The sequence below is a fragment of the Grus americana genome, chromosome 1 (genome assembly GCF_028858705.1).
Source record: "Grus americana isolate bGruAme1 chromosome 1, bGruAme1.mat, whole genome shotgun sequence".
Taxonomy (NCBI): domain Eukaryota; kingdom Metazoa; phylum Chordata; class Aves; order Gruiformes; family Gruidae; genus Grus; species Grus americana.
This window is the reverse complement of record NC_072852.1, coordinates 7,188,251-7,199,899: the sequence shown is the minus strand read 5'-3', so window position 1 is coordinate 7,199,899 and position 11,649 is coordinate 7,188,251. Positions and strand designations below refer to the sequence as shown.

Genomic DNA, 11,649 nt, shown 5'->3' with positions numbered 1-11,649 from the left:
TTCCCGAACTGCAGTCTAAAGTCCTGGCCAGCTTCCCCCAAGTTATATACTTGGTGGACATCATATGGTATGGAACATCCCTTTGGTCAGTTGTCCTGGCTGTGTCCCCTCCCAGCTTCTTGTGCACTGCCAGCCTCCTTGCTGGTGGAATGGGGTGAGAAGCAGAAAAGTCCTTGACTTAGCATAAACATTGCCTAGCAACAACCAAAACATCAGTGTGTTATCAACATGATTCTCATGCTAAATCCAAACCACAGCACTATACCCACTACTAGGAAGAAAATTAACTCTATCCCAGCCAAAACCAGGACATGGAGTCTCCATCCTTGGAGATGTTCAAAAGCCATCTGGACAACTGACTCTAGGTAGCCCTGGTTGAGCAGGGAGGGCTGGACCAGATGACCTCCAGAGGTCCCTTCTGACCTCAACCATTCTGTGATTCTGTGAACTTTGTGTGAATGAAGGCCTGGGAGGCAGGAGGGGTACTAGCAAGTTACCTTTCCACAGGCTTGGTTATGCACAGGAATCTACTTTGTAGCCTTCACAACACGGAAATCAAAGAGTATTTTTTCCTTCAAATCAAATTGTGGTGATATGCTTTTGGAACAGGTAGAACTGGATTTTGTAACTGAATCAGTTCTGAAACCACAGATTTAATGATATTCACAGTTCTTGGAGAGGGGCTACTTGTGTTCCTTGAGGCCTGTATGGGTGGTTTTATGCAGATTTACAACAGCCAATTTGGGAGAAAAATAAAAGTGAATGACCTTTAAAGCTGTGGCCAACAGAGTAAAGCACAGTAGAAATGTGGCTTTGAATACTGATTTTTTTCAATGTATATTAAAACAAAGGAACCTTGAAAATAATGTTGCAACATTACATGATTTTGTGGAGTTGACAGTAAAAAGGCAGAAAAAGTTGATATAGTTAAATATTTCTATTCTGCGCTTGGGGAAAAAGACAAATGTTGCAGGCAGAGTGCATGATGATGAAATACTTTTCCACAGTTCTTAAGCAAATATCAGTCAAATAGATATCAATGCGGTTTTGCTTTAAAGCAGATAGTTGAATATTTCCCAATTAGCATTGATAGGAATAGGTTTGAACATTAAAAATCTTACAAAGTTAAAAGGACTAAATGAGATGGTTCAGGCACACAATGTGGAGAAGTAATGGAATATTTGTATATATAGGTTCACTTACTGATTTAATAAATTCTAAGCATGGGTTTATGGAATATATATCTTGTCAACTTGTTTTTTTTTCTGCGATTCAAAATTCAGTTAATAAAGATTTAGAGTACTTTGCAGACTTTTGCCAGCACAATCATCTTGCATAGGACATGATTACACATGGCAAAAGCCTTGCTGTAACTATATCTAGGTCAATAAAAGGTTTTGTTGACTTTGGTTCATATCTAAAATGAACTTTTCATGAGAAAGTGAAACACTGCTGCTAAGGGCACATGCTCTGGCTCTGCAAGGGGACCCTCCTGGCACAGAGATCCTGTTCTAGAGAAGACTCCTGTGTGAGGTTGATTCAGTACTACCTGATGTTCTGGCTAAGAAAACTAGAAATGCTTCAAAATCAAGGTTTTATAGACCAAATAGTATATGGCTGACTACTAAGCACATCTAAACTTGCAATAGTTTAAATAAAAAATCAGCAGCAACTGGGAGCATTTCTAAAGGGATTATAGTCCTTGCCACTTCAGTAGTTATATCAATCTGAAAAAGCTTCCCACAAAGTGAGTCTTGACAAAGTTTGTCAGCTGGAGCTGTGTGGTGAAGAGAGGTTATCTTGGATCCAAGTGTCAAGATGGACTGACATAAGCAAATGTGGTCTATTTGAACAGGATGAGACACAAGCTTGTACACCTTGAAAACGTATATGCACTAAAATATAGCTCCTTTCCAGGAAACAGTGACTATCTAAAAATCATGGGAAGAAACCAGATGGGTTTGAAAATGTTACGTGAATATCATCTCACTTGGCAAAAAAAGTTAATTTTCTGTATTTGGCTACAAGGAAATACTGAGTACACCTACAGACTCTACATTAGGCCAGTATTTGGCACAACTGTGATTCCTCTCTGAATACTGTGTGCATGTTTGGTGCCAGTAATTGAGGAAACATATTGAAAAAGTTGGGAAGAAGAGCTTAAAAAAAAAAAAATGGAAAGACATGCTTTACAGCTAAGAGTCAGGAAATGAGATCTATCTGGTTTTCTTTTTGATAAGTTAGTAGGAAAACTTGATCAGTATGTAAGTAGCCACAAATGAAATAGGAAATTTATAGGGAAAAGGTTTCCAAGCTATCAAAGGTGAAACAAGATTTATTTGCACGGTCTTTACAAAACACGGTTCCAACGCAGTCACAGCTGTGTGGGAATGTGATATAAACACAGAAGGAGCTTTTGTTTCCTTTCAAAATTGTAGCAGTGGTGCATTTTATTCATTAGACAAGGTAGCAATATGCTTCAAAAGAAAATAAGCCGACATTTCTTGATGTAATGCCACTGAAACTGATACTTAAACTAATACAATGCTGAGTCTGCCTTTTCAAACCAGACTCAAAAGAGTAATTCAGGTGTCCACTGACAGGCTACAGGATCGGTGCCTTTGGAAAATAAAGCACCAACACTAACATGGAGTTACCCTCCCCATTTAACCCCTTTGTTTTCTACATTTAGCGCATTATTTTTTCCATTCTAGTGAATCAGTTTAATCAACCTGGTAATTCAAGATATTTTGGCCAGTAAATGAAATCTTTGTGTAACGTGAACACTTGAACAATCTGTGTAAATAACAAGCATGACTTTGTCCTTTCAAGCTTTTCCAGAGATTTTTAGATGTGTCTGCAAAATGAGCGATGAAGTTAAAGAACAGGGAGAGCTCTTTCCTGGAAAAAAACCCGAACTTGTCTAGTCCTGTACCAGTTGGCAGAGGATACCTAAAACTCTGCATCAGTAAACACAGTCTTATATTTGGGCTGACTCTTGCCTCTGAATAAAAGGTGGCTTTAACAGCTGAATAATCTCATTATACGCATCCAGGCCTGTGCCTGCTGTCATGGTTGAACGTTCGTGTGCTCATTCTAAGTCTAGCTTTCCCACAGCTAAGAAAAAGCTTGTCAGAATCTGGAGCCCACATGTAAAATAAATACCAGATTGACACTCTGAAATTCTGGATTGTGCCAGCTTTTTCCAGCTTGGGCGACTTTAGAGTTGCCCAACAGCCGACATCACGCCCAGACGTGCAGATCACGAGTGTTTCAAATGAAGTGGGAAGCTTTGTCCTACTAAATGTATCACTGTAAAATGCCTTCGGATGTCCAGACAAGAATACTGACAGGACAGGAGGGTGGAGATACCAGATTTAGACTACAAAGCACAACAGACAACATCCATTAAAGCATCAGTTAGCTAATAACTTGATATTATGCCACTGTTACTCCTAGTATTTTATCATGGTGACGGCTGAACAGATCAGGCACTGCTGTGCTGGGTGCCCACCGCCGCGCGGTCCGCTCAGAAATGCCTTGACATGACGACCAGCGTGACGCCACGTGACGCTTCATGACCAAAGATACGTCACGGTAGTGACATCATGCAAAGCGACAAGGCAAATCATGCGCTGCGGCCACCAAGGAAGAGCTCTTCAGGACCTAGTCTCCCCCCAACCCCCCGGTGTGACGAACCCACGCCTCGCCGCCAACGAACCCCCACCCTCTCCCTCAGCCACTTCCGCCTCCGCAGCCTCCCGGTAACCCGAGCAGGGCCGCCCGCCGCCAGGACCCCGCCCAGGGCTGCCCTCCGCGTTGCCTGACTCCCGCCCGTCGGGAAGCGCCGCTCGCCGAGCCGGCCGGAGCCGCGACAACAGTGCAGTTAGGAGGCGCCACCCTTTCCATCGCGCCTGGGCGTCGTGGACCGGGCGTCGCGGCCTCGGTCGGGGCGGTGCCGTTGGTCAGGCAGCGTGGCGGGCGCCCCGAGAGGGAGCGCGGCGGGCGTCGTGAGGGGAGAAGAGCGAGGGGGCCTCGCACGCCGGGGAGGGGGCTGCGGCGGGCGGAGGAGGAGTTGGTGCTCCCCGGGAGGTCGGGCTGATGTTCGCACCGGGCGGAGGTATCGGGTCTGAGGCGGCGGTGGGGGGTACCAGCTGTTTGAGGAGGGCGGGGGTGCCGGGCGGTCCGGAGGGTGGGGCGGTGCCGTGCCGTGGTGTGTGGGGAAGAGGGCCTGGGGGAGGCGGTGGGAGGGTGCAGGGGCCTGTCGGAGGCGGGAGCCGTGAGGCGGAGTGGGGAGAGGGTTTCTCGGGACTGAGGCGTCCCGGGGCAGAGAGTGCCGTGGGGGTGAGGAGAAGGAAGGGGAAGGGTGAGGGTGCCTGCAGGGCACAGGGGGGCGGTGGCAGGGAGCGGGGCAGGTGGCTGTTTTCTATCAGGTTTGCGGTGCGAGCGGGGAAGGCAGAGCCCGAGAAGGTGGCTGGGTTGTTGGAGAGCCTGCCTGTATGGATTGACGTGTGTGGGGCTGTCCTGAGGATGCGAGGAGGGTTGTTAGCTAAAATGTGTTTTGCTCTGCATATATTTAGTGAGTTGTCTGTAGGCCTTTTTCCCAGTGAAAAGTGTGTTCCTGCAGATCTGACAGCAAAACACTTTCTCTGAGATGTATGGAATCGAAAGTAAAACTGCTTGGCTGGTTAGGCAGGCTTGCCTTTCCTGCCAGTGCATAGTGGGGGGGCTTCTCTCTCTGCACTCTAATTTCCTGGCTTGCTCTGTGTCTCATCTTTCAAAACTTGTGGCTAAGTTTATTATCTTCTGATTGACCATGGTATTTTTCTTATGTTCCTTCCCTTATTTTAGGAGGAAACCATAATTGCATTTCAATTCTTGAAGCTTTTAGTTTTTGAGTGGTGTGATTTCTAATGAAGTTTGTTGCTTTTTGAGGTTTTTCAGCAGGTTAGAAGTAGGACATCTTGCTTATGCTACTTATCTCCCTTATCTCTTTTATAATAGAGTAGCTACATAAAGGAATGTTTATGAGATCAATTTAATTTTCAGTAGCAGTAAAAAAGTGCAAAATCTGAATGTTCTTAGTTTAGTAAAGACATATTTCTTCCCTGTATACTTGTGTTTGCAAGGATTGAGATTCTGGTTCATGGTACTGCTGTCTGTGGCAATAGGCTGTTTTTATTGATTTGAGAGGATTTTAGCATATCAGGCCAAGGTGTTGATGTTTATCATTTTATTCTGAATGGTGACTAGATTAATGATGCTGAATACCTGTTATAATCCTTGGTTTTCTTGAGACTAAGTATGTAGATGCTTTCTTTTAAATATTCCCTGTGTATTTCAAGACCTGTTTCTTAAGTTTCTGAGCCTGTAGTGTCTTGAACCCAATCCCATCAGTTTTTTCAAATTCTGAGATTGATGTGAAAAAACCTAAGTAGAAATTCAGGTACAGTAAGAAAATTCTTAACTAAGATTGAGTTAAGGTAGGTCAAATAGTGAAAAATTAAGAGAAATAGTTTCCTCTGGAAAAATAGCATCTGTAAGTGATGAAACTAGAGAAGATAGTGTTAGAGCATCTAAACGTCGCTACAGAAACAGACTGCCAAGAGTCTAAAAGCATATGGAACGCTTGTCTTGTATCTGTCTTCTCTGTCCTTTTTAATTTTCAGCTGTGAGTGCCAGTTCTTCCTATCTACTGGCTTATGAAGTTCATATTATCTTGTCTTTTCATCAGTACATTCACATAAATATTAGGTATTAAATAGAAGTTTTCTTAATGATTAGATTCGCTTAATGTTTCTTTATCATTCCCTTAATCTGGACCAAACTGTGTATCTTCAACCTTATTTCCTATGGAAATGAGACCTAGGCAAACCTGCTGCCTGTTTCCATTTTTCTCTGCTTCCCACAACTTTTGAACATTAGTTTCAGTCAAATTAGGCAGATGAAGGTATAAACTTTCTACAGATCTGGTGATAACTGGCAGCTGAGGAAAAGTAATAAGGTCTAAATTAGCATTCTTGCTGAGGGAAGGGCTATAGCATAGGCTCAGTGGACAGCTCTGTTTTGTCTGTGCTGTTAGCTGACGCTCGTGTGCTGACCAGTGAATCAGTCTGTGTATAGCTTGGAGGCAGCAACCACATGGACTGCCTCCTGCCATCAGCGGTTGGTAGACATAAATGAGCTGGCAGTGCGATTGGAAGGGTTTGCAAGATAAGGAGCTATATATGTAGCAGGTAGTGAGGGCATTATAACATATTCTGTGATACAGGACAGGAATCTATTATAAACTAGATTGTTGGGGTCTTTTGGTCACCAGTGTTCATGGGGGGAAAAAGGATAACATTGTCTTGTGATTGAAATCACAATGTACTTGAATATGGTCCATCCCTTTTCTTTTTATCCCATCTTCTCTATTTTGCTTTTATACAAGCAAATGTCAGATATGTCTTTAAAACAGAATTCTGAGTTCCTAAATTTAGTAAGAGTTTGAGTACTGTGATGGTAAGTGACCATGTTCTTAAAAAATTACATGTGTAGCTGGATATTTTATTTTGCTGGGTTTTTTCCCCAGTTGTAATTGATTACCCTACTGACAGTAGGTGGGGAGACAAAGATAAAACCTGAAGTATTAATATGTGACGCACCTTTCCACCATTTCTTTAATCAAGCAACCCTTTTGTCCTGATGTTTTCCTTTTAAGCTTAGCTCCCAATTTATTATCTTTCAGAATCTAACACTTTCCTTTTTTTTTTTTTTTTAATGAATGTGTTACCTGTGAGGAACAGGTCCTACTTAACTGGCTTACAGAGATGGAAAAATTAGTTCAGACCTTTAATATGAAGGGGTGTGGGGAGCTGCTTAGTTGTGTGGGTTTTGTTGCCTTTTTTTGGGGAGGGGGATTAAGTACTTGATAATAGTTTTAAGATGATGTAGATCAGTGGTTTTGAAATCCAAGTGGTTCTGAGATGTTGAGCTTTGAAACCTTTTAGTTGTAGACATGCGTTAGGGAGCCAAATTTGCTAGTATTTGTTAAAGCAATGCTGATTTGATTGGCCTCACTTCCATAAATCAGTGTCAGAAACATTTCTTCATTGGTGCTGTTGCCAATTGCTGTCAAAGAGGCCAAGTCCTAGATAGGTTCTCCATTGGTAAGTTGCCTCTTCCCATATCTGAATATACTGTGAATTTTTGCAAACAATTTCTTTCTTCAGAAGACCTGGACAAGCATCTTAAAAATTGTAATGCAGCATTCTGTATGGGATAGTATATGAATCTGTCATCTCATTGTTTGGGAAGTGGGGGAGGGAGTGTGGAATACTTAGTTAGAAACAGAGATTTTCTTTAGTGTGATATCTTATTTATAAATATCTTTCAAAATAGTTAAAAATAATACTAGAAGCGCTCTACATTAGATAGGAATGCAAGTGTCTCATTATCCATTTTGTTGAGTAGATGCAGGAAGTATGTGAATCTAGCCTATTTTCATCACAGAGTCTGAGTGAAATGTTAGAAAGGCACAAGTAAGGGTTGTAATTGGGAATCAAACCAAATAAAAAAACAAGTGATGTTTTTTAGGAGGTGTCACATGCAATCGTGTCCCATCAGTCCCACCTCTATATGAATTTAACTTGAAGCACATGAATACGCAAAAATTATTTTTAGTTTTAAGAAATTAATTTAGCCTGAAGTAAATAAAGCTTAGGTGGTTCTAATTGCCTCTGTCAGTCCTGTCTGGCCATATCCCATCCTGGACATGAGTCAGCAGAATGCCCTTGCGTTAAGGCCAGCTGCATTCTAGGCTCTAGTAACAAGAGCTACCCAGCAGGTTGAGGAAGGTGAGTCTTCCCCTCTCTTTGGTACTTACAAGGGCACATCTGGTCACCATATCCAGTTGTGGATTCTCTGTTCCAAGAAAGGCATTGACATGCTGGAACAAGTCCACTGGAAGGCCACCAGGCTAATTAGAAGGCTGGAGGACATGATATCTGAAGAGAGACTGAGAGAACTGAGTTTCTTTGTACATAAGAAGAGAGGGAGAAGTCTTATTACTATCTACCACAACCTAATGGGAGAGTATAGAGAAGATGAAACTGGATTCTTCTCAAAGCTCTACAGGGATAGGATGAAAAGAAATGGACACAAGATGGGGCCTAGCAAATTCCAGGATGGTATTAGGAAAAGGTTTTTCACAGTGTGATTATTCAGGTACTGGAACAGGGGCCCAGAAGGGGCCATTGCATTTGCAGCGTTGCACATATTCAAAACTTAGGTAGCCAAGTCCCTGATCTGATTGGACCCCCTTTGAGCAAGGGGTTAAACTGGGTGATCTCCTGAGTTTTCTTCTGATTTAAATTATTCTGTGAATCTACCCTTTCTCATTCAATATATATTTGGTATCCTTAGACGACTAAAATCCCAAAGATGCTAAAGCTCCTAGAAGTCCCCAGAAAAATGTTGGTTGAGTAGAAAGAGACACAAATTGGAGCCTTTGATAACTCTTGTTAATTGTAGCCTTTCTGCTGTGATTTCCATTTCTTCTGCTGGCAGGGAGGTTTGTGCACACATCTTAGTCAGCACAGCACGGTCTTCCAGCTGGTGCTTGTGCTATACAGAAGAATGTTTGAGATGGCTGGGGAAATCTTGGGGGGTAAGGAAAGTGAGGAACAAGATGATGCATTTTCACAGTGACAGTCAGGCATTGGAGCAGGTGGGCCGGACAGGTTGTGCATTCTCCTTCCTTGGCAGTTTTTAAGACTGGAGCCTGGAGCGATCTAGTCACAGTTGACCCTGCTTTGAGCAGGAGGTTGAACTGCTTGAGGTCCTGTCTAACCTGCATTATTCTATGATTCTGAGTAGAGGTAGTGGAAGGGGAAGTGTTCTTAGGAGATGTGTAGAAAGGTCAGTGAGGTGCAGGTTCATTTTTAAGTTGGGGGTACTTTGCTTTTATCAGTCTTGAATTTTTCTTCAGATGGACTTCTGTTTATGTTCCAAGATCTTGTATTCCTCAAGCTGTAGAAACTTCAAATATTTTACTTCACAAGTTATGCTGAAGACAACTTCACAGTATAACAATGTAACAGAATGCTTAGTTTTTACCTGTTGTTAGGTCCATTCCTTAGCTCAAGAAAACCTACCTTAAACTTTTATTTTATTCTGATGAGTCATGCATTTGTGGGTTATTTATTTAGTTAAGAATGAAGCGAGTATGGGTGGGCTGTCAAAGTGACTTTAATATATCAACAACAAGTTAAAAGTATTTATTTTCCTGTGTTTCTGCAGACTTGCCTGGGTAACACAATGCCAGCTGAGCGCAAAAAGCCAGCAAATATGGAAGAAAAAGAATCTCTGTTAAATAATAAGGAAAAAGAATTTAGTGAAAGGCGACCAGTGAGCACCAGGGAGAAGTCAAAAGAAGATGCCAAGGTTGGCATGAAGAGAGAGACTTTAAAGGTTCCTGAAGATAAAAAGAAAAAACTGGAAGAGGATAAAAGAAAAAAGGAAGACAAGGAGAGGAAGAAAAAAGAAGAGGATAAAGTAAAGGCAGAAGAAGAGCAAAAGAAGAAAGAAGAAGAAGAAAAAAAGAAGCTTGAGGAAGAGGAAAAAAAGAAACAAGAGGAGGAAGAGAAAAAGAAACAAGAAGAAGCAGCTGCTCAGCTGAAGTAAGTTGTCTTTTAATGGTTTAATTGTGCCAAATGCTGTTGTCCTGCTATGAGGATTGTGAGCAGAATTAAAAAAGATGAACTGTTTGAATTATTTAGAATAAGTTGTATGTAGTGTTATAAATTTTACATGGCTGAGTATGCTTTATGACTTCTACATAGTTTTGAGTTTTCACCTTTAACCACTGTTACTTTAGTTTCTAATATGGGGTTTTGATAGTGATTTCCATGTGATGACCGTGTAATGCACAATTATACTTGAATAAAGAACAGTTTCTTTTAAGATGGAGAAGTGTTAGTGTCATAAAATTGGGAATACAGGCTCTAACAGGTTCACAGACCATAACAGCAGCAAATATACTTTGAAGGATGGCTGTAATTTCTTTTAATCAATCATAGGCAATTGATACCCAGATGGCAAACACAGAATGTAACCTGGCAGTTTAATATGTGATATTACCAATACAGTGTTTCTTAGTATGTTATCAAAAGGTACTACAGTGTTGAAGATAGCTTTAGACCAATAAAACGAGGTTTCTGGACGTTCTTGTGTTTGAAATATGTCACTTATGAAGACTGAGGCAATGTCATAGCCGAATTCTATCTGGGACAGATGTATTTCACCTATTCAAAATTTTCTGTGTGATTTCAGTAGTCCAGGAATAAAAATTTCCCTTAACTGTGTAATACAGTAACCTGTTGAAAGGTTGTTGTCCTCTTCTGTAAGAACTTCATCTCCATCTGGAGTAAATGGAGTTTTATGTTTATATTTTCCAAGTCTGTTGGGATTAATATGTTCTGCATAGAAATATTTGAGAAATTTCATTTTGTAACAAGTAGTACTTGCCTTTTGCAGCAAAAAAAATTAAATAGAGTTTATGAAGCAGATGATTTAGCTTTCTAGGATTAACTTGTTAAATATTTAAAAATAGAGTATTAAGGGGACATTGTGTTTGGAACTACTGGAGAGTTTTCAAGTATGACTCTTTTTCCTTTGAACTGTTAACCTGAAAGTGAAGTTTTGTAATGAAAATGACTAATTTTTATTTCTCTTAGAGAAAAAGAGGAAGCACATCAGCTCCATCAGGAGGCTTGGGAGCGCCATCAGGCAAGGAAAGAGCTTCGCAGCAAAAACCAGAATGCACCAGACAATCGCCCTGAGGAGAACTTCTTCAGCAGACTGGATTCCAGTCTGAAGAAGAACACAGCTTTTGTTAAGAAGCTAAAAACCATTACAGAGCAACAAAGAGACTCCTTGTCCCATGACTTTAATAGCCTGAATTTAAGCAAATACATTGCAGAAGCAGTAGCTTCTATTGTGGAAGCCAAACTGAAAATATCAGATGTGAACTGCGCTGTGCACTTGTGTTCCCTCTTTCACCAGCGCTATGCTGATTTTGCCCCTTCCCTACTTCAGGCTTGGAAAAAACATTTTGAAGCAAGGAAAGAAGAGAAGACTCCCAACATTACCAAGTTAAGAACTGATTTGCGTTTCATTGCAGAATTGACAATAGTTGGGATTTTCACTGACAAGGAAGGTCTGTCTTTAATCTATGAGCAACTTAAAAATATTATTAACGCTGATCGAGAATCCCACACTCATGTTTCTGTGGTTATCAGCTTTTGTCGGCACTGTGGAGATGACATTGCTGGTTTGGTACCAAGGAAAGTAAAAACTGTTGCAGAGAAGTTTAACTTGAGCTTTCCTCCTAGTGAGATAATTAGCCCAGAGAAACAACAGCCCTTCCAGAATTTGTTGAAGGAATACTTTACGTCTTTGACCAAACACCTGAAAAGGGACCACAGGGAGCTACAAAATATTGAAAGACAAAACAGGTGACACTTGACTGTTGCTTTTTATTTATGGAGAAAAAAATAGTTTATTTATGAAATGCCTAGATTTGTTGCAGTATTTGTAAACAAAGTCTGTTAGCAGTGTGTAGAAGACAAGTGTATTCTGCAATATATCTAAAAAAAAGTTCTAAAT

At 41.2% G+C, this 11,649-nt stretch overlaps 1 protein-coding gene across 3 annotated transcripts in view; it reads left to right on the top strand.

The window, feature by feature from the left end:
• Positions 1-3,864: 3,864 nt before the first annotated feature.
• Positions 3,865-11,649, top strand: part of UPF2 (UPF2 regulator of nonsense mediated mRNA decay) — a 67,405-nt gene continuing 59,620 nt past the window's right edge. For 2 of the 3 annotated variants that reach the window (XM_054825843.1, XM_054825822.1), the window contains exons 1-3: positions 3,969-4,120; positions 9,283-9,662; positions 10,719-11,498. In XM_054825843.1, the coding sequence (XP_054681818.1) occupies positions 9,301-9,662; positions 10,719-11,498 (1,142 nt within the window). In that variant the 5' untranslated portion in view covers positions 3,969-4,120; positions 9,283-9,300. Of the gene's footprint in view, positions 3,886-3,968; positions 4,121-9,282; positions 9,663-10,718; positions 11,499-11,649 lie in introns of those variants that run through there. The other variant, XM_054825833.1, reaches the window with a different exon arrangement.